Here is a 20,567-nt window from a genome sequence, read left to right on the forward strand (position 1 = left end):
ATTTACGCGAACATGCGTATTCCGTTTCCATAAGCATACCGATAATTCGATGGTATAAATATACCAGATTAAGTATAATAAACGAAGATTTACGGTGTAAAAATTTGTAAAAAGTATGTCTCGAATTGTGTAACGCGTTGATTTTACACATAGCAATTAATTACAAGTAAAAAGAAAAAAGTAACTTAAAATTCGAGTGATAGAGAGTGTAATGGCTCGAAAAATTGACGCGTCAAAAATAATATACCTGGTGTCTTTTTCCAGTCCAGTCAGTCCAGTCCGTTTTTTGCTGTCGTAATAAGTGGTAAAGAATTCTCGAGTCGATTGTTGTGTCGGCTATACGTGTGAGAACAGAATACTAGAAAATATTTGATGTTTTTTTTATGCAACCCGAGATTTCACGATGTTTACAAATGCTCTTGTATGGCAGCTCTGGCAATACGATTCTACCTGATATAATAATTATATATCGATATTCTCGGGATATATCGAATTCTTTCATTATATTTCTCGTGACATAGATGAACAAGCATCCATATTATATATATATATATATTTGTTTTCATTATATAAGACTCTATTTATTATTTTCTTTACAGTAGCGAATTTATATAGTTCTTTTTTTCTTTTTATAGCTTTTTTTTCCAGTTAAAGTGATAACAGAGAATTCTTTATTCTTTATAATTGATTTATATATATATATATATATATATATCTGACGGTAAAATGTCTTTACAAATGCAATACAATATAAACTTTTTATTTGTAATCGTGATAATGATGTCGATAAAAGTAACGATAAAATCCAAGCTTATCTCGGATAATTTAATTTTCAATCATGCAATCGAAATTTGAATATCCAGGCGTCGAGTATACAGCTTTATCTCTGTGAATGCGCGTTTATGTAAATAATAGTAGATATTAGTTATAAGAAAAAAAGAGAACTTTGTGAGTATGGCGAGATATTTTTTCCAATAAGGTACACGCTTTAATACCTTCCTTATGTTGTGTAATATGTGTAGGCTGTATTTAAGATGAAACACTATGGAACGAGAATGAAAATGTTTTACTATGTTGAAATTATAATTATTGTTTATTTGACTATTACAAAGACAAATAATGGTCGTGTACAGAATTTTGGAGAATTAAATAAAATATTAATATTGGTGCTTTCTTAGTCTCGTGGTCTAGTTTCACTAATACCTTTGTACTTTAAAGTTTAAGAGCGAAATAGCAATCGCTTTTTTTTAAGTATATTATAAAAGAATTATTATATACATTAACAAAGATACAACTTGGAAGTTTACTTCCCCATGCGCGACAAATTAGATTATTAATTTATGTTACGTAGCGATAAGATATATTTAAAGTTGGTAACTACATCGGTATCACTTCAATGCTGTCAATACTTCTCGAGTATTTTATCACTGTATAAAATGTTTAATCATTAATAGCGAGCATGTTATGCTACGCGCTCACATTTTCGCGATAATGAATAAAAAGTGTATATGTACATCGATTACGTAATTATTTTGTATAAAATTGCGTATCTTAAGTCACATTTATTCCGGTGGTATCTCGACACTTCTACCTAAACCCGACCATCTGTCTGGTACTGGCAGAAAGTAACGATGCATCGCGGCGATGAATCTAGCGCGATATTCCTCCGGTGATATTATCGTTGGTAATTTACCCTGGCCTCCCAGAATACCAGATTTCTTCACCATAGTCTCCAGTTTTTTGTCCCAAGTAAACGTTCTTATGTAATCTATCGATTGGAACGAGTAATAAAATAGTGTATAAAATCTCAATTTCAACACGCGAGAGAAAGAGAGGACAATGAGTTTTATATAAAGTCGCTTACCTATTATACCGAGCACCAGCTCGTCAGAACTTGGTTCTAATCCTACTAATAATGAATAGTCCATTACAGAGTTGTCCGCTAAAAACTTGGTGTCCTGTTCGATGGCTCGGTTTAACACCGCCTTGGAATGTGATCTGATATACAGAGGAGAGTCGCAGCTCACTAAAATGCAAAACGTATTTGTTTAATATTTTTCGCGGACAATTTATCTATTCGTAAATGGACCAAGGAAAGAGAATAAATACGTACTGTTTAATAAATTCTCGTCTAGCAAGACCAGGTCACCTTCGTGGCACGTGTCGTCTGGATTCACTAGCCGATTTCGCACGGATCCCTTTAAATCGAACTTGTCAGTAATGACTCGATTGTAAAACAGATTCTCCATCACCAACACACTGGTACGAAGTGCCGCGTTAGTCGTGTTGTTCTTATATGACACTCTGTATACGCCGACAATCTTGCCCAGCAAGGTCGGTTGTTTGGTTTGCTGACACTTTTCCATGTAAGCGAAATAGTTTGGTGCAAAATCGAGAAAAATTTGCATCTCGAGTCGAGACATTTCCTTTATGATGAATCTATCGTCTGCAAAAAAAAAAAAAAAAAAAAAAAAAGAAATATTAACAGGATGCCTAACTAAATGGAAACGCGAACTGCTTTTTAAAAGATGCAAATTATATCACAATGAAAAAGTATATAAAGACCACCTCGGTAATTAAATATCCAATAAAGAAGTGATAATCAATCGCACCTCTGCTCTTGCAAAATGCACTGCCGCTCTTTCCGCCTCTCGCAGCCCACTGGACACTTCGACTGAGACTTCTTGTAAAGCCATCCTCGCCGTAGGGCAGAACGTTGTCTCTCAAAGCGGCGAATTGCGCGGCAAAATATATCCTGCAGAAGAAATTGGTCGTGGCGTCGTTAAACTGCACCTCAATGTAATTCTGTTGCTTTATCGCCTTTTTTTCGTCCTCGACGTCGATGGGACCGACAGCGCCGCTGGACGATTCCACGTTCAACACGTTCTTGTCAGATTCGACGGGACTACTGGCCGGATTGGGACTGTTACCGCGGAAGAAGGACAGCACGGATGGCCGCTTGAATTCGCCCGATTGCGCCAGATCGAGCGAACTGTCTCTGCCCTCGGGAAACTTACGTTTACTCAACGGACTGGGATTGAAGTCCGAACCTTTTGCCGCGCGGAGTAATTCCTGCAAGGCATGCTTGTAGTCATGCGAATCCAAGGCATACGCGATTATGGACGAAAGCTCAGACTCGTAGACCACTATAGGTACCACCGATCTGCAATGCACAATTAGTTTAAAGTTATAGATTGATCATTGTAACATAATAATAAGATAACACAAGACAAGATGAGGTCAAATTACCCAAGTGGCAACAGGTAGTGCTCCAAAGGTCCTAGAGGATTCGGTATTGTATGATTCACAGAAACGGACGGCAACAATTGAGACAAGATGGTCTTCTTTTTCTTCTTCTTGTCAGTCATATCATCGGAAGACAGCGGAAAAACGTCCGAATGCGATCTTTGATGCATCTTCGGTGATGCATCTTGAATAATAACTTCATCGGGATTGTTGGCGGATTCCAAGAGCTCGTTATCAGAATTCTCGATCAATTCGGACGTCTGAAAGTCGCTTTGCACTGCCGCGATCGCGTCGATGGCATTGTAATCGGCTGACATGGGACTCGAATCCTCGATCTGCGATTCCGACGCTGTATCCTCGGTTATGTATCCGTCGGTGTCGACTATATTGTTACTGCCAGCCGTCATCGATCGTTCGGTGAACCGGCGCGGTCGTTCGTCTTTCTTTTTAGCTGACATCTCCGACAGTTTGTTATTCCACGTAAACACGGCTTCCGAGATGAGTCGTTTCAGAATTACAATGCCGTCCTCGATCCTGAACATCAATGCCTGTACTTGCTTCTCGGACACCTTACCCTCGAGCTTCTTATTCTCTAGCGTCGGCGACGTTAACTTTAGCTGAATCTCTTCGATCTTGTTTTTGAAATACTGCTGATCCTTGATCAGCTGTTGCTTGGCGAGATTCAAGCTCTCCAAGTCCGTCTGCAAGCCCATCAGTTTTTCTCTGATCGCCGAGAATACTTCATCACCCTTCAACGCCACGCTCTTCATTTCCTCAATCACATTGGCGTGCTGTTTCGGATCGTAGATGATGTTAATCAGCGGCGGCGGCAGTGAAATCTCCCACTGCGAGATCTTGGTGAACTTGAATACAGCCAGCATGTTCTTGCGCGTAAAATACTGATAGTGATCGTAATGTAGGGAATGTTGACACGTGTCTGTGCCATCGCGTTTCAAATAGACGCCGCCATAGAAGCGTAACTCGAGATACTTGGCAAATGACAAGCACCACGTGTCGCCTGACATCGGTACCACCGGCGATACACTCTTACATTTTACACATTTACTCCACATCAGGATCTGATGATCCGCATTCTCCTGTACAAATGGCTCGGAGCTCATCTCACTGAGACTGATGTGCAAGCATCCGCCGTCATGCGCAAATCGTCTGACGTGTTGAGCAATGTGTGCACGACAAGCCTGCGCCGGGCATTTGTATTCCGTCGTCAGGCAATAACGTTCCAGGAAGCGACCGAGTGCAATGTCGTTTTGACCGTACATCATCATGTTTACGACCCAGGGATTCACGCAGAACGCCGGGGTGTCGTTGCCAGTGTGCGAGAAGCTGCAAAACAGCACGGAAAGACGTTGATGACTGCCGGGATCTAGACAATCCGGCCACGAGGGAATCTGCTGCTCGTTATTTTCGCTCGATATTGTCGATGGCTGGTGCTTATCTAGCACGTTATACGTCGGATAAAGTCTGCTTCCGCATGCGCGAAAATTCGCCAAGAGACTCTGCACCTCGCGGCTATCGACATCCGTAGTCAGACGCGCCTGGACGAATGGATGATGTAACTTGAACTTGATACTGTTTGCCCGTTCGCGATTTTCGGACGCGAGCTCGTTCACGCTGTTTGCTCGAATCTCTTTGACCTTGTCGAGAAATTGCCCGGAATAATAGATCTCCCGTGGGAAGAAACTCCTCAAAACGCAATTCCTGCCGACTTCGGTTTCTAAATAGGGTATTGAAAACTTTAGATACGGCGATACGCTCAACACGGTGTCCTCGAGAGCTTTCTTAAATTTGTTGAATAGCGGAAACTCGGCAACGCTCAGACGCTGACCGTTTGGACTGTTATGGTTGAATACGTCTTCGTCGTCCTCATTTAAGTACTGATGCAACGGATCGCTTCGGTCACTTATGGATTCCCCGTAAATGCGTTTCTCTTCGGAAGATATCTTGTCCTTTGATTTTGCCTTGTCGACAAATTCTTCCGTCTTTTGCTCGATACATTTTGTCTCGTTATTTGCAGCCATGGAATTATTATGTTCCTCCGTGTCATCGGAAACAAGGTCCAAATTATCGTTCTTCGATTTATCATTGTTACATAAATTTACCGCATCATTCTCACAAGATGCTGACATTTTCGAATCGTATAAAGATGGTTTCAACTTTGCTTTAAATAATTTTAATGTGTCGTAAGGATCAAAATCCTCCGATAGCATCGAAGATACTTCCCTCAGAGAGGAATCTACGTTTAAAATATTCTCGGAGGGATAAAGATTTTCATTCTTCACAGGTATACTTGGATTGTGCGATTTTTGTACATTTTGCTCGTCGTTGAATGTATTTTCGTAATCTTGGTTCATTTTCGACGATCTTTTTGTGTCGATTGCATGTGTATATTCGTCAATGTGATTTTCAAGCATCTCGGATTCCTCACTATTCGAGGAATCTCTCTGCAATGTTTCATCCAGAAACGAATTATTCTTGGGCGATGGCGGTTTAGCAAATTCGTCCATGAGAAATGACTTTTCTAGCCGCCAAGAATAAGCCGCAAAAATCATCATTGACGTAACGTTTTTCACTCTCTTTAATTCCGTTTGCGAGCCGCCTCGCAATAAAATTGTCGCGCCCAAATGAGGATTTGCGCAGCTTTCGAAATACATCAGCGTCTTGACGCCTCCTAAAATTTAAAGTTGCAAAAATTTGATAAAATTCTCTCATTTTGGACATATCAAGTTGATGAAAAAACATTTTTTTAATATAAAACTTTTTTTCCTTTTATGGCCATGTTTTCAAATTTTTCATCAACTGGTGCATCCAACAAATATTTTATCAATTTTTTATCTATATATATTCAATTTTCAATACATATATATATATATAATCAATTACATATATAGATATAATGTTATATTATTTTACTCACTTTGTTCATCTGGAAAATTTCTCAAATAAAATTTCTTGCACGTGCCAAGCATATATCTCGCACTTATATGCGCGTCTATAGTGTTTACAATACTAGCACCTGTGCATCGTGCTACTCTTTTAAGTACGCTAAGTTTTACGTTCAGGATCAATGTCACGCCGCATTCTCTTAGCTTGTCCTGAGCTAATCTTGCTACGGAACGATGCACGAGTACCACGTCTGGACCCAGGGCGGTAATTCTCGCTACCGTGTGTCCCAAATACTCGCTCTCCTAACACAAGTTTTGTATTCAAGAAATTAAAATATAATAAAGATATCGACATTTTACAATAAATTAACATTAAGAAAGTATACATATATGTATATATCATCAATTACATACATATAATAAGAACTTGATTGATTAAGAATAATTAATATAATAATGTGACAAAAATTAATCATGTACCTGCAACATTACAGGCTCCAAGCTTATCAATTTGCCCTCTACACGCTGATACATTAAACCACATTGCAACAATAAGATCTTTGGATGTGCGATCATGGCGTTCATACCACGATGAGCGACATTCTTACTGCAAATCACACCAGATACGATATTACAATCATCCCTGCTACCACCGGGGCACTTTTTGAATTGTATGTATTGTCGAATATCTAGATTATCAGCGTCATGATTCAAATCTGGTCGGACGTGGTCAACTATCTGATGCGCGATGGACAGAATCGTATTTGACCACGTTTGCGACAACCCTTCCTTGCTAAGGAGTTGCTTAATGAGAGAATCTTCGTGCGCTTTATACGCAGCCCTGTGATCAACGAATAACGTTTTTTTCCTTACCCTTTTTCGTATTATTATTCCTATTAATATCAGCTATTAAATATACTTTAAAGAACTTACGTTAAACACTCGTACGCGCTTAATTCGCCGAAGGCTGTTCTCAGATTATTCGCTCTGTGCCAACCATTTTTCTCTTTGAACTCGTGCACTTGAAGCGTATCGCTCAACAAATCGTCACATATCTTGTGATTACAATCGTGCGATTTAAGATTGATTTCTTTCTGTTCGACTATTCCGTCGCTACTATCTACGGAAATCGCGGTTAAATCCTCCGAGGTTGGTCTTTTTAACGTGACGGTTGATGCTTCAAGATTTAAATCCAAGTAAAAACTTGAACTGGATGATGGCAAACGACAGAAAGTTTGCGATTGCGAGCAGTTTGTGGGTTTCGTTTCACTTTCGGAATCTACACGAAACGGAGTGAATTATCATTAATAAACAACATTGTTTGCCTCGTCATAAAAAAATCTCAATTTGTTGCATTACCGGTAGTTGAATCATGCTGAGGAATAGTTTTTACCCAGGCTGGTTCTTGCGCATCGCATGCTGTCCGTTTTTCCGTTAATAAGTCTATACTTTGTAAAGAGGACAACTCTACCGGTTTGAATATGTTCGCCGAATCACTGAATACATTATCGCCCAGAACCGACTCGATGAAACCCGCTTCCAATAATGCTTGGCCTATCGTAGTAGCTTGTACACTATATATATATATATATATATAAAAGAAAGTCATAATTGTAATTTGAGTATCGTAACACTTTAGCAATTTAATATCGTCGAGGTATGTACCGAGTAGCTGTTTTATTCTGTGCTATCATCCAATTCACCAATTCAGTTGCTAGAAAACAATTGTAATGAATTTTCAATCGAATTCTATGCGTTTGCAATTGAATAGCTTGACTAGAGTGAAACAATTCTTCCCAAATCATTCTCAAAGAGGCTGAATTTTGCAACACGAGCGAACGTTCGTGCGACGTTAGATAACTATTACCCGATCTGTAAGAAACAAATGCAAGACAATGCACGAATTCAATAATAAAAAATAAATATAATATATAATATTTTTAGTCGTGCATATCTAATTAATTTTTTACCGTTTAGTCGCGTAATTCTCCTCCATATATCCTATGCTTGATTTCCGACATATCGATGTTTCGTCACCCATTGATTCGCTGGTATGTTTTCGAGTTAACACTGGTGAGTCGTTTCCATACTTTACTTGAAGATCTTCTTGCAACGCTTTTAAATCCGCCGATAAGTCGCTCCTCATGTCTGATGATTGAAGATAAGAAAGAACGACTTTGCAACAATATGTGCAAACTCTGAGATCCCCTTAGTATGAGAAAAACATATAGACATAAAGATATATACACACACGTGTACAACCACTGACAAAATTATTAGGCACCCTTAAATTTTCCGTATTTCTTATTTTGTTAATAATATATAAATACTAAAAAGATTAAAAAATTTTTTAAAACTATCAATAGCATTTTAAAGCTGAAATTTCAAGCTTTAAAATGTTTTTTTAATTTTTCGTTTACGATCATTTTTCGCCCAGTATCGACGACATGTCTGAAAAATACAGATTTAGTTTCAAAATTATGTATCTCGGCCAAAAAAAATTGTAGGAAAGTTAAAAAAAAAAAAAAGCATTTTTTAGGCAAAATATTGTAGTTTATGGAACTTGACTTAAATATTTCGAGAGAAATTTTTTTACCGAGTTGCAGAGTGTCAAAAATACAATAAAATTTTAAAGAACAAAACAATATTCTTTTTTAAAGCACAGAACAAGGAAAATACAAAAATTTTTTAATGTACTGATAACGCATTAAAGTTGCCATCGGTAATTTAAAAAATTTTTGTATTTGTAACGGAAAATTTAAGGGTACCTAATAATTTTGTCAATGGCTGTATATATGCATATTTACATGTAGATATTTCTCTATACCGGTGCATCCCATAATTTTCCCTGGTATTTGATCGGAGCAACACTTGGAGCAGAAAATTTGTCCGCATACTCGACAATGGTGCTTCCTTCGAAAGGTCGTGAATCTTTCACCACATTCGTAGCATTGTTTACTCACGCTATCTGGCATCCAATAACTCTTCAACTGAGAATCTTTATACGAACGTAGATTCTATAAAGTAATGTACAAAATTTTTAATAATGCAAGAAATTTTACAAATTTTTTTATCATTAAATAATAAATATAGGGTATAATAACTTAAAGTACAATGACACTTACATTACTCTTTAATGCGACAATATTACTAATACGTTTTAAAATATTTGGTAAACTGCGGCCTTCGCTAGCTAATGGAAAATTCATCATACTAGTGCTATCGTCGTCAGGGGTTTGTTCCGTACTCTCCGATTGCTTCCACGAGTCCGAATCAGAGGAATTACGTTCGTCATTGTTAGAAGGTACCACGGAATCATTTGTGTTTGATGAATCTAAACATATATAATACATAACGTAAAATAAAGTAATATGATATTAAGACTAACAAAGTACAAAAAAAATACAAGTTGTTGAACACAAATGATTCTAAATTATTTCTAAATTTCTTTAAGAAAATAAACTAAAATACCACATTTTCTATTTTACTTTCTAACAATCAATAATTACAATATTCCTGTTATAATAGATATAATCAAATCTAAATACGCTAATGATTATAAAGGAATGCTAAAGTATAGTAACATAATATAAATAAGAATATCTAGCCGGATATTCACTTCTGGTAAAGTTGAAGAATTTGGAGAAGAGCGATGCTACTACAGGTTGACTCTCTTCGGGACTCAACGGAGCGAACTCCGTGAGTTTCGACGGCGAATTCATGTTCTTGTTCATTCTCGCTGATACTATCTCTTTGCACGCATCCTGAAGTCCAGTGACTCTCTTTCTGATATCTAAGGTTATCTCCTAATCACTCTCACTTTCCTGTTAATCTGTTTAGCGTTCGGTCCTGCTGATATCCAACATCCAACATCCAACCTCCAACCGAGTATACAACATATGTATGTATGTATATATATGCGTCACGCATGGCAGTTTGACAGATGATTAGATCAGATGATCGCGATCGTTGCGACCACTGTGGGTTGGCTTGAAAATTATTAGATACTTTAGAATCTTGACAGATGACGCCACCGACATCAAAAAGATTCGCTTATTTCTTACCTTTTTATTTCTTTCTTGTTCTTTCTCTCTATGGTTTAATTAAATAATGGGTTAGAAATGGGTTAGAAATGGGTTAGAAATTAGAATATCCTTCAAGTATTTACGTGAAGTTTTTCAAATTTATATTATTTATATAATATAACTTTTGTGAAATTTTCATTATATTTAAAAATAAGCAGATATGTGTCATATTAATTCTTAATATGTTCAACAATATAGAACACACAAAAAAAGAAAAAAAAAAAAAAAAAAGAAAGACAAGCCTTTGTCAAAAAATAATACTCAAATAAGGTGGGTATCCCTCGATAATCGTTGATATAAAGATCAACGACAACACAATTTTTTATAAGCTAAAAATTGTTTGTAAAATTCTAATTTTTCAATAAGAATGATAAATAAATTTAGCTGACGAAATAATTGCAATTCAAGGAAACGGTGAAATATAGCAAGTTTTATTTGTGAATAAATTCTTCATTCGATTCTCCCTTATATATATTGATGAATGAGAAAACTACCGCTCCTTTCTTTGTATCATTAATTAATCGCCGAATCCAACTCGGCATTCATTCCGACAGCCTGTTTACCAGCCTGCCACCCTTGGGCGAACCAATCCTCGCAGCTGCGCAGGTGTACCGCCCCTAGCACCTTCTTATCAACATCTCCGAGGAGTCGGTCGCGCCAGAAGGAATCTAGGTTTGGCGCTTCGCTCGTTCCTTTATACCTTTCCTTGTCTTCCGTTCCACGCGGACGTCATCCAGGGACGAGTCCCCCTAATCTTGTCGTCACTTTGCATCCTTTGAAGGGCGATCTGCTGGACAGGACGATGCGATGGGCGAGGGAAAAAGCGACCGTTCCGGCAAAAGGTAACGTTTCGCGCGGCTTCTTAAAGCCAGCCGATCGAAGAAAATACACACCGCACACTAAGTATTTGTTTAACTCTTTAATTTAAATTCACATGTGTCACAGGATCATTTTTTTCCACCATTTTCACATTATCTTGTCCGCAAAAATTTTAAAAACTCCAAGAAGAAGATACCGTTATATGTATAGAGTATATATACAATGCAACTATTTGTCAATATTTTTTTTAACTTTTTTTTTCGTAAACGCTTATTGTGCTTAAATTATTTATACGCGAAACAATTCATGATTGAAATGAATCTTTTTGTGGAACTCATATTTTTCCTGAAACTTTTTTAATTCTTTAAAAATATGAGTTCTAAAAAAAACTGAATAATCTAATCTTTAGAAAAAACTCAAAAATATAAAAAAATTGAATTGGAAAAAATGTATAATAGCCTGAAACTTTTTTAATTCTTTAAAGGGCTCTATTAAAAGAAAACATCATCCGCAAAAAATGGACTTGTTACATTTCCTAAATAATTATACATTTTTTTCAATTCAATTTTTTTATATTCTTGAGTTTTTTTGTAAAGATTAGATTATTCAGTTGCTGCAGCTTACTATATTGCAAGCTTTTACTAGTAGTAATTTACAATATGCAGATGTCATGTATGATTTATCATACGAGCTAAGATTTATATACTGCTTCAAAATAGCACATTCTCAAATATATTCAAATATATTCAAAGATTTATAAGCATTTACTTATTCATATATCATCGAATATCTGTAATTACGTGATTGCTACCAAATCAATATTGAAAATAAATTATTTATCGTATATCAACATTTCATTTAATTTCCCGTTTGGCGCGATACTTTCAATAATAATCTACTTTAATTTGAGATAAGTGGCAAGCACATTTCTCGCGTTTGTGCTTTCAACTAAATGATCATCTCGCTTGAGAAGCCGTTTAATCCCATTTACCCCGATCGTTAGTCACGCCTACCCAATAATGTAACAGCTTAAATACGTCGATATCGTTTACTGCATTAATTTCCCAAAGTAATCAGAGATTGTAATCAAGTACAAAAATGGTATATGCAAGTCTTTTCACATCTCGTTTATCAAGTTTATAGAAATAATGTGTGTATTTTACGAAAAAAAAAACCATATAAAGTTTTTGTACAATAAGTATATAAAGCTCTTTTAATAATAAGACATTTGTTTATTAGAAAAAAAAAAACTAGAATTAAAACTTCAATTTAGAAAAATTAAAAGATGAGGTGGAGGATATATTAATTTATTAGAATATTAAAAGATACATGAAGAGAGAAAGAGATATATTAAAATTAAAATATTAAACTAAGCATTATTTAATTCGATTCGATATATGATTGCGCATGTTCTAATTAAAGCTCGTCGATTCAAAAAATTTAGACCTTTTGATGGCCACGGCCTGGATTCCTTCTACTAAGGAAGCTCGCGTGCAAGCACCGGCGGTGGCTTTGTAAAATGCGTTTAGATTGAATCACGCACTGAGACCGCAGAACAACTGACCGGTCGGCGATATGCCGTATCGCGAGTTCGTCAGTGCGTGCGAATCACGTGGCGCGGACATTAATTTAGCCGCGCATACAAATTTGTCGTGCGGGGAGTGAGGATAGTTAGGGTCGCGGTTAAAATCGGGGCCATTGGGTCGAATGAAACCTCAACATTACGAATCGACCGAGAATAAATTGGCGGACAAACTGGACAAAAAAAAATATCGATCCGACTTGTACGAAGAAAAGTAGCGCCGAATGAAATTGATAACGTTATCAAAATTCTTTATACGGCATATGGAATAGGATAAAATAATGAGGGGAAGAAAAAAAATTGGCAGCGGTGGGATTCGAACCCACGCCTCCGAAGAGACTGGTGCCTTAAACCAGCGCCTTAGACCGCTCGGCCACGCTACCGTTGGCGAGTTTATCCTTCTCACCCTGACATCCAGAGTAATTCGTGATTCTCGTTAATTATATGATTATTTTGATCTCTGTAACACCCAACTGTACCTTTTTTTACATATTTCTCAGAATGGCCTATGATAAAATAATATCATCCTTATATAGGTATGATAAAATAATATCATCCTTACATAGGTATGATAAAATAATATCATCCTTATATAGGTATCATTAAACCAAAATACTTTTTATACGTTACACTTTTCTATCAATCAAATGCATTTACATTTTACTTTTTTTTTAATAAATAAAATAAAAAATAATTTTGTCTTTTCTAAACACTTAAGGCGGCACCCGCAGTTGCGGGTCGGAAAAAGAAGTTTTTTTGGGGGGAATTTTTTCTTTCGAAATTATTGTGTCACTCATTCTATAACTTCTGCACGATATCAAACAACATTAAAACTATATTTCAGAATTTTTTTTTGTGGAAGAATGTCCCATAGTATCCAAGTAACGAGCAATTTCCGAGAGGCACTTCTAAAGAAAGTTCGTTTGCGGTGACCATTCCAGCTCCGAATAGGATTATCTGGAGTGAACAATAATTTTTTAGTAGATATAATTAAATAATACTTACAATTACTCAATAATAATTTAATAATAAATTAATGCGCAAAAAAATTATCACATGTTACAATACTTAATAATATTAAAAAGAGATAAATCTAGAATTTAATCGGGAATTTACTTAATAAATAATAAACGAGCAATCTCAGAGAGGCACTTCTAAAAAAAAAGATCATTTGCGGTGACCAGCCCAGCTCCGAATATAGAATTATCTGAAATGAACAAACCAAAGAAATTTAGTATATTAGTTTATCTAGTGCTTAATCGAAGCCTTTTTAAATATTCAAAAATCTTCCCATTTTATAGACATTGATAAAACGACTTTTCTTGGGTCAAAAAAAATAATTGTTTGAATTTTGACTTTGAATCTCCGCTATTTTGTGAAAAATATGAATTTTCAAAAAAGCTTCGAGAAGTGCCTCTCTGACAATTGTTCGGACCCTATGGGACATGCTTCCACGAAGAGATTGATGATATATAATTTTAATGTTGTTTGATACCGTGTAGAAGTTTTACAATAAGTGACACAATAGTTTCGACAGAAAAAATTCCCCCCCCTCCAAAAAAAAAAGCTATTTTTCCGACCCGCAACTGCGGCTGCCCCCTTAAATCAATTGAAATTTACTGTAAATAATACTTTTTTCATTTATCAATAATTTATAATATTTTTTTCTACAATTTTGATTGCAATTGAAACTACAAAACATTTTGGAGACATCTGATGGATGTCATACTCTTCGTTCTCGACGTAATTCGCGAGGGTTGACGTGCGCGCGAGCCATTAAGCCAGGATGAGATTTATTTTTCAAGCTGCGCGTTTTGCAGATCGATTCGTCGCATTTGGAAGAGCCATTGTAACGGCATGTACAGCACTTTCGTACCACTCTCTTCCTGTTCCTCGTCCTACCTTCGTGCCTCCTCGCCGCTCTAGTCGACCCGCCCTTTTACATCCCTAATTCGCGTCCCTAATGCTTCGGTTCTTCGTCATCTTCAGTAAGCTCGGGTCATCCATCCGTATTGCATCGCCAACTATCTTATTTATTCTGCATATCGTTGATATGATAAAAAAAAACAATTGATTTTTAAATACTTTTAGCAAAAATATATAATTCCTTCTTCCAGATATTGAAATATGGATTAGAATAGAATTGAATAGGGAAAAATTAAGATCTAAAAATAAAGTAAATTAAATAGAATAAAAAATGTATGATATATCACTTTGTAATTAAGATTACGATTAGGCAAAGATCCTCCTCTCATCGCGGTGTCGGCAAGTCATCCCCGGATCTCGAGATAGCGCATGATAAAGGGAAAGAGAAAAAGGGACGTAAGAGTAAGACTAAGGAGAGATGGCCGTTTCTCGAAGGATTGACGGTCGACGAGTTGGCTCGCTATCGGAGGAGGCGCGTGCAAGATCGGCCAAAGGACAATCTTCAATCACATCCGGAGTCAGCGCAAGTCCAACAGGATCCCGCGTCTGAGTATCGCCGCGCTTTCGGTACAAATATCGAAGAACTCTCCAAGGTATTTACAATATATACGATATTTTTTTAATCTATATAATTTATACATATTAAAAGCATCTATCCATACATGTGTAATGGAAATATGTATATATAAAAAAATATATATATATATATAAAATATGAATAGGAAAATGTCTGGCCAATAGAAGGAGAAAAACCCGAGGATTATTCGGAGGAAGTCCTCGAGGATGCACAATCTTCGCATCGCATGGATTTTCGAGAGCACGAAGCGATCGAGGATCCATCTGAGAAAGAAAAGAATGCTTTTGCCCAATTGGTTCATGGAAACGGGACGATGGAGACAAGAGTGGAAGTCCCACAGTTTGAAATTTCATTTAGACGCCCATCACTTATCAGAAGGTAAGGCTATTTTAATTACCAATTAATTTTTTTAAATTCTTTATTTTTATTTTTGCGTTTATGATCTCGCGCTCGGCTATTATTCTTTGTTTAATATATTTAAAATCAATATATATTTAATGTAATTAATATATATATGTAGTAATCGCACAAATGATATAAAATGAATAAGAGAATAAAAGATTTTTATTCAAAACGATATTTAAAAATATATAAGAAATAATATATATACAATAATATATATAATGTTACACACACACACACACACATATATATATATATTTTTTTTTTGTTTAATAAAAAACATCATAAAGAATTAAGAAAATTATATGTGCGTTATATATATGTTTAATCAAATATACGTGTAGTACGCAGATTGATATCTAATTTTAATTCGATCATTGGTTTAACTAACGTTACGAAGATTATCAATTCTTTTCTGTGAATTCTTTTCGTGAATATTTTAGGACATTATAAGTATATATCAAAACTGTCCCGAGACACGCGAGTTCATGTAAATATCGAAGAAACATAAATTTGACTGTCATGCAACTAAATTGGCAATTTAATAGTATTAGCAACCGACTTTCTACTTTCTTTTATTTTTTTCATTGGATTTCTGCATCTAATAAATCACGAACATAATGTTTTAATGTATCACAATTCAGTAAATGCTACATGTAATAAATAAATATTCTCATTAATACGTCAAGCCAAACGAGAATAATAAATTATGCATACGATAATACAATAAACATTTTTTTCTACAAAATATTAAAATTCTAACACACACACACACACACACACACACACATAATTTTTATATTAAATAATTTTTAATTTTGTTAATAAAAAAACTCACAAGAGAAATTCAAAAATTAACATAAATAACAGAAAAAAATTGAAACAATATCAACAATAAAGATTAATTGTTACATTTATCAATTATCTAGTTCCTACTTTAAGTGATAATCGATCCTATCATTATTGCAAAAAGGGGTACTAGCTTAAAGTGCGGCGGAGATTTCTACACCGATACGGAAACATATTCGGCGTATGTACCTTATGAGGGTCAGCATCGCGCCGAACTCGCACGTCGACCCACGTCTTTGAAGATGGAGGGAGACCTGGACACCACGACAGAGAAATGCGAGAAATTTATCGAGTGGCTCAATGTTAGTCGACCGGAACTCATGCGCATACCTACTAATCTGAAAATGGAGGGCGAGTTGGAGACATCAACGGAAAATCAGGACAAATATGTTCCCTTTGTGGGCGTGCGGAGACCGGAATTATTGAGACGAAGCACAAATTTGAGGCTCGAGGGAGATACCTACTTTGTACCGGAATACACCGATGTGTTCAGAAATTATAATGTCAAAGGTAATAATATTAAACTTTGAAAAAGAAACGCGACAAATAAATTAAATGAAAAAAAAAATATGTTTAAAATGTTGTACCAAAAAGTATTTTCACATATATGGCTACGAATTAAAGTAATGAAAATTATCATTTAAAATGTACTTATTAGCGAGATATACGATAGTTTGTATACATTTTGCTGTTATTTCTTTTTTTATGCATTATACTTTTTATATATAGATAGACTGCAGCCGAAGAAGCCGCAAACGCATTTAAAAGCTGACGGCGATTTTTTTCAAAACACAGAGAGCACCGAAAATTTCGTTTATCCTCGTATTAAACAGACGCAAGAAATAGACGCTAAACAAATGAAAGACGATGATGAAGAAGATAAATGGATAGATCAAGAAGGGATACAAAAAAAGGACGAAGAAATGAAGATGTTGGTGTCAAAATTGGAAGATTTAAATGGTCGGTCGCTCGAAATCCCGGAATATCGAGATGCATATAAGGTATTTACTCTGTATACTATTTCTTTATTGTTAAAATTATAATTATTTATTAAGTAAATTCCCGATTAAATTTGAGATTCATCTCTTTTTAATATTATTAAGTATTGTAACATGTGATAATTTTTTTGTGCATTAATTATTATTATTAAATTATTATTGAGTAATTGTAAGTATTATTTAATTATATCTACTAAAAAATTATTTAAGAGACGCTCTAGACGCAAAAATCCAAGACCTGTTAGAAATAAAATATAAGAAATTAATAAAAGAATACAAAATTAATAGTCAGAAAGATGCGTGAAAAAAGCATTCAAAAGAAAGAAAATACATTTTTTCTGCCAGTTTGTATTATATAGAAAATGATGGATGTAATCATACAATATTTAAATTAAATAATTACAATATTATAGGATTTTCCACGCGAACGGCCTAGGCTGGCAAAGCCAGATGACGAAATAGGTCGCGCTGATGGCTCCAAGGTATCTTCGCCGTCGCGCTCTAAGTTTTCCACGAAGATCGATCAAGACCCAGAGTATCAATCTAAATATCTGGACTATTCCAGAGATCGTCCCATTTATCGCAAGCCACCGCCAATGTTACGACCGACGAATGTCTCCTCTTCTGGTCGCAGTAGCGCATGTTTCGGCAGACCAGTTCATCGTCAGGAATGTCGTACATTCGAGTACGAACCTACAAGCGAGGTGAAATCTCAGTACGTTCCTTACGGATACATACCGAGGATTGAAACTCTGAAGATGCCGGCGAATCTGCGTTTGGAGGGTACCTTTGATCTTCAACCTGAGTACAGAAAAGCTTATTGCGCGAAATACGATCGTCAGAGTTGCGTGGAACCTAAAACGATCTACGGTAGAGATGATCATAGTTTAAGCGCTACGAAAAGAAGGGAACATTATTGGTTGAGGGACGAAAGTAGTGGTCAGTGTGACAAAACAATCACCGCCAAAGAACAAAATGCTTTTTGTATACTGGACACGCGAATGCACGAGGAGAACGTCACTGGAAAACCACCACCTGCCAGCAGAAGGTATACTCAAATCTGTCATTTTCCAAGAAAATGAAAAGAAAAAAATTTTCGAGTCGCGTTGTGAGATAATAAGTATGAGTCATGAGATATTAAAATCAAAAATGTTTACCTTGGATTGAGATCTTGAAATTTCAAAATTTTGGAAAACCACTTTAAATTCGGAAACTGTCACTTTTCAAATAGTAAAAATTTTTGAAATTATGAAACTCTCAATTTTTTCAGAAGCTCCAGACTGTCTCAAACTACGATGGCGCCGAGACCGACGCAGCTCGAGCTGACAGATCGCGCAATTGCCACGAGAATCTCGCGATCTCCCAGTCCATCGTATCGATTACACGTCTATGATGTCGACAACGAGCCGCGAGGTTTTGGCCAACGTAGACAGTCTTCCGGAAGAGTTCGCAGTCCTTCGCTCGACCATGCGATTCAGGACAACATCACCAGGCCTTATTCGCCTAGTTTCGGCAGAGGCAGGCAGGATCGTCGCGTCAACGATCAACCGTTCGTAGTTATAGATAACGCCTCGAAAAACGTGTCGGGTAGAAGCTCGACTCGCAGAAAGACTCGCACCGACAGAAATGTTGGTGCCGATGTTACGATACCGATTTCCCGAGGAAGACCCAGAACTCCGACCAGATGGATGCCACCATGGTACGACAATACGAATACGATCTAAAATTCTAGATCGGTGGCGAGAACTCGTTGAAAAAATATGCTATGTATATTGGTAATCTGTTGCCAGAAATTTTAACGTTATACGATGAATGTAAAATCAACGACAAATGTGTGGACACTGCCTACATAACTTTGTATGTAGAATAACTAAAGTTAATCGATTAAATCAATTCTTGAACATTTACGTATATCTTATAGACTATTAATCTTCCTCGCAGAGATTCTTGAAACAAGTCGCATTTTATGCAATGTATATTATATATATGAATTGATTCATTCATATCGCGTTTATCTATCGTTAAATGAAGTAATTGTTTCATTCTCAACACGAGATAAAATCGTATACGATTTCTTTGTACAAGAGAAACAAACTTCAAATTAATTACTTTCAGGCCTAAAAAGATATATAGTAGAAATGAATAGATTTATACTCATGTTACAAATTAAATATATATGTTATAGTTATTTTAATGCACAACAGGAATTTAAACCGTGAATAGCGAACATATGGAGATATTTTTCTCATCAGTTTCAAGAATATAAAGTAATTTTAACTTGTGAGAGAATTATTATCCAGTTTGAAACTTTGAACAAATTTTATTTTATACGAGTATAAAATTTAATCTTTTAATTACGATGCTCTCGTTCGATATGCCAATCATATAATGTACGTTAATTGTTGTAACTGTATAACTATAATAATGAGATATACTCGTGCTACATATACTGCCAATATTTGTTATAATCAATATGATCAAATATATATACAACGATGCCTATTAGTTTTACTTGACCTTTTACTTTTTTATTTACTATACCATATACCTCGTCGATTACAATTGCATTTATTGCTCTGTTGTTATACCGCGTCCCGGTAGAATAAATGATAATTTGTAAAGAAATAAATTTGTTGGAAATCAATTAAATAATATTTCGTAAATTATAGTTAATTATTACTGCTATAAATATTTTACTAAAATGCAATGTGTTTAAAAATATTAATTGGTAAAAATATACCAATCTTGTAATTTTATCTCTAATTATAATTATAGTGTAATTATTTCTTTTATTTATTCAAAATTATTTAATTGATATCATTAACTTTATTTTAATTTATCGTAATTCTCTAAATAATAATTTTAGATTTGTTTTTAATCTTTATAATTTTTATATACATTCTCGTAATAAAGATTAATTTTTTAAGGACAAAAATATCGTAAAAGATAGGATGCGTTCTATTTGATGTTACGAAAATTTAAGTTTAAAGGATTAATTAACAATCTATGTACTGGTGAATCGCGAGCTTTGTGAAAGTAGCCTGAAAAATAAATTTTTCAAACTTTTAACAATTGCAATTAATTGTTGCTTGTTTGTTCAGTTTCTGTTGACATATACTGCGCATTATTGGTCGATTATTTATTAATTATAAGAAAATAATTATTATTTCAATCAAACCT

At 35.4% G+C, this 20,567-nt stretch overlaps 2 protein-coding genes and 1 non-coding gene across 4 annotated transcripts; 1 reads left to right on the top strand and 2 right to left on the bottom strand.

Annotated features, from left to right (window-relative positions):
- Positions 1 to 1,026: 1,026 nt before the first annotated feature.
- Positions 1,027 to 10,087, bottom strand: Fab1 (1-phosphatidylinositol 3-phosphate 5-kinase fab1). The gene is made up of 14 exons (XM_072906838.1): positions 9,769 to 10,087; positions 9,275 to 9,483; positions 8,977 to 9,166; positions 8,120 to 8,357; positions 7,815 to 8,021; positions 7,509 to 7,723; positions 7,083 to 7,428; positions 6,630 to 6,990; positions 6,182 to 6,452; positions 3,250 to 5,935; positions 2,613 to 3,163; positions 2,114 to 2,446; positions 1,865 to 2,026; positions 1,027 to 1,768 (listed from the first exon to the last, which is right to left on the bottom strand). The coding sequence occupies exons 1-14, from the start codon at positions 9,881 to 9,883 to the stop codon at positions 1,563 to 1,565; spliced, it is 6,090 nt and encodes a 2,029-aa protein (XP_072762939.1). The 5' UTR covers positions 9,884 to 10,087; the 3' UTR covers positions 1,027 to 1,562.
- Positions 10,088 to 10,254: 167 nt separating this feature from the next.
- LOC140673733 (uncharacterized) lies at positions 10,255 to 19,880 on the top strand. Of its 2 annotated transcripts, XM_072906850.1 has the most exons (8): positions 10,255 to 10,504; positions 10,789 to 11,076; positions 14,872 to 15,154; positions 15,284 to 15,516; positions 16,514 to 16,899; positions 17,119 to 17,390; positions 17,801 to 18,435; positions 18,658 to 19,880. In XM_072906850.1, the coding sequence occupies exons 2-8, from the start codon at positions 11,042 to 11,044 to the stop codon at positions 19,109 to 19,111; spliced, it is 2,298 nt and encodes a 765-aa protein (XP_072762951.1). In that variant the 5' UTR covers positions 10,255 to 10,504; positions 10,789 to 11,041; the 3' UTR covers positions 19,112 to 19,880. The 2 variants fall into 2 exon arrangements, with proteins under 2 accessions (XP_072762951.1, XP_072762960.1); XM_072906859.1 differs by lacking the exons at positions 10,255 to 10,504; positions 10,789 to 11,076 and having other exon boundaries at positions 15,039 to 15,154; positions 15,303 to 15,516.
- Trnal-aag (transfer RNA leucine (anticodon AAG)) lies at positions 12,937 to 13,018 on the bottom strand. Its single transcript has one exon. It is a non-coding gene; the product is annotated as a tRNA-Leu (tRNA).
- Positions 19,881 to 20,567: the final 687 nt, after the last annotated feature.

This window comes from Anoplolepis gracilipes, chromosome 2 (genome assembly GCF_047496725.1).
Source record: "Anoplolepis gracilipes chromosome 2, ASM4749672v1, whole genome shotgun sequence".
Taxonomy (NCBI): domain Eukaryota; kingdom Metazoa; phylum Arthropoda; class Insecta; order Hymenoptera; family Formicidae; genus Anoplolepis; species Anoplolepis gracilipes.

Excerpts from the sequence above, each read along its gene's own strand:
- LOC140673733 (XM_072906850.1), top strand. The coding sequence starts at position 11,042 with ATGGGCGAGGGAAAAAGCGACCGTTCCGGCAAAAG. Across the intron at positions 15,517-16,513 it reads CGCCCATCACTTATCAGAAG|GGGTACTAGCTTAAAGTGCG; the intron begins GTAAGGCTATTT and ends TATTGCAAAAAG. Across the intron at positions 18,436-18,657 it reads CCACCACCTGCCAGCAGAAG|AAGCTCCAGACTGTCTCAAA; the intron begins GTATACTCAAAT and ends CAATTTTTTCAG.
- Fab1 (XM_072906838.1), bottom strand. The coding sequence starts at position 9,883 with ATGAACAAGAACATGAATTCGCCGTCGAAACTCACGGAGTTCGCTCCG. Across the intron at positions 6,453-6,629 it reads TGGAGCCTGTAATGTTGCAG|GAGAGCGAGTATTTGGGACA; the intron begins GTACATGATTAA and ends AACTTGTGTTAG. Across the intron at positions 5,936-6,181 it reads AAATTTTCCAGATGAACAAA|GAGGCGTCAAGACGCTGATG; the intron begins GTGAGTAAAATA and ends TTTAAATTTTAG.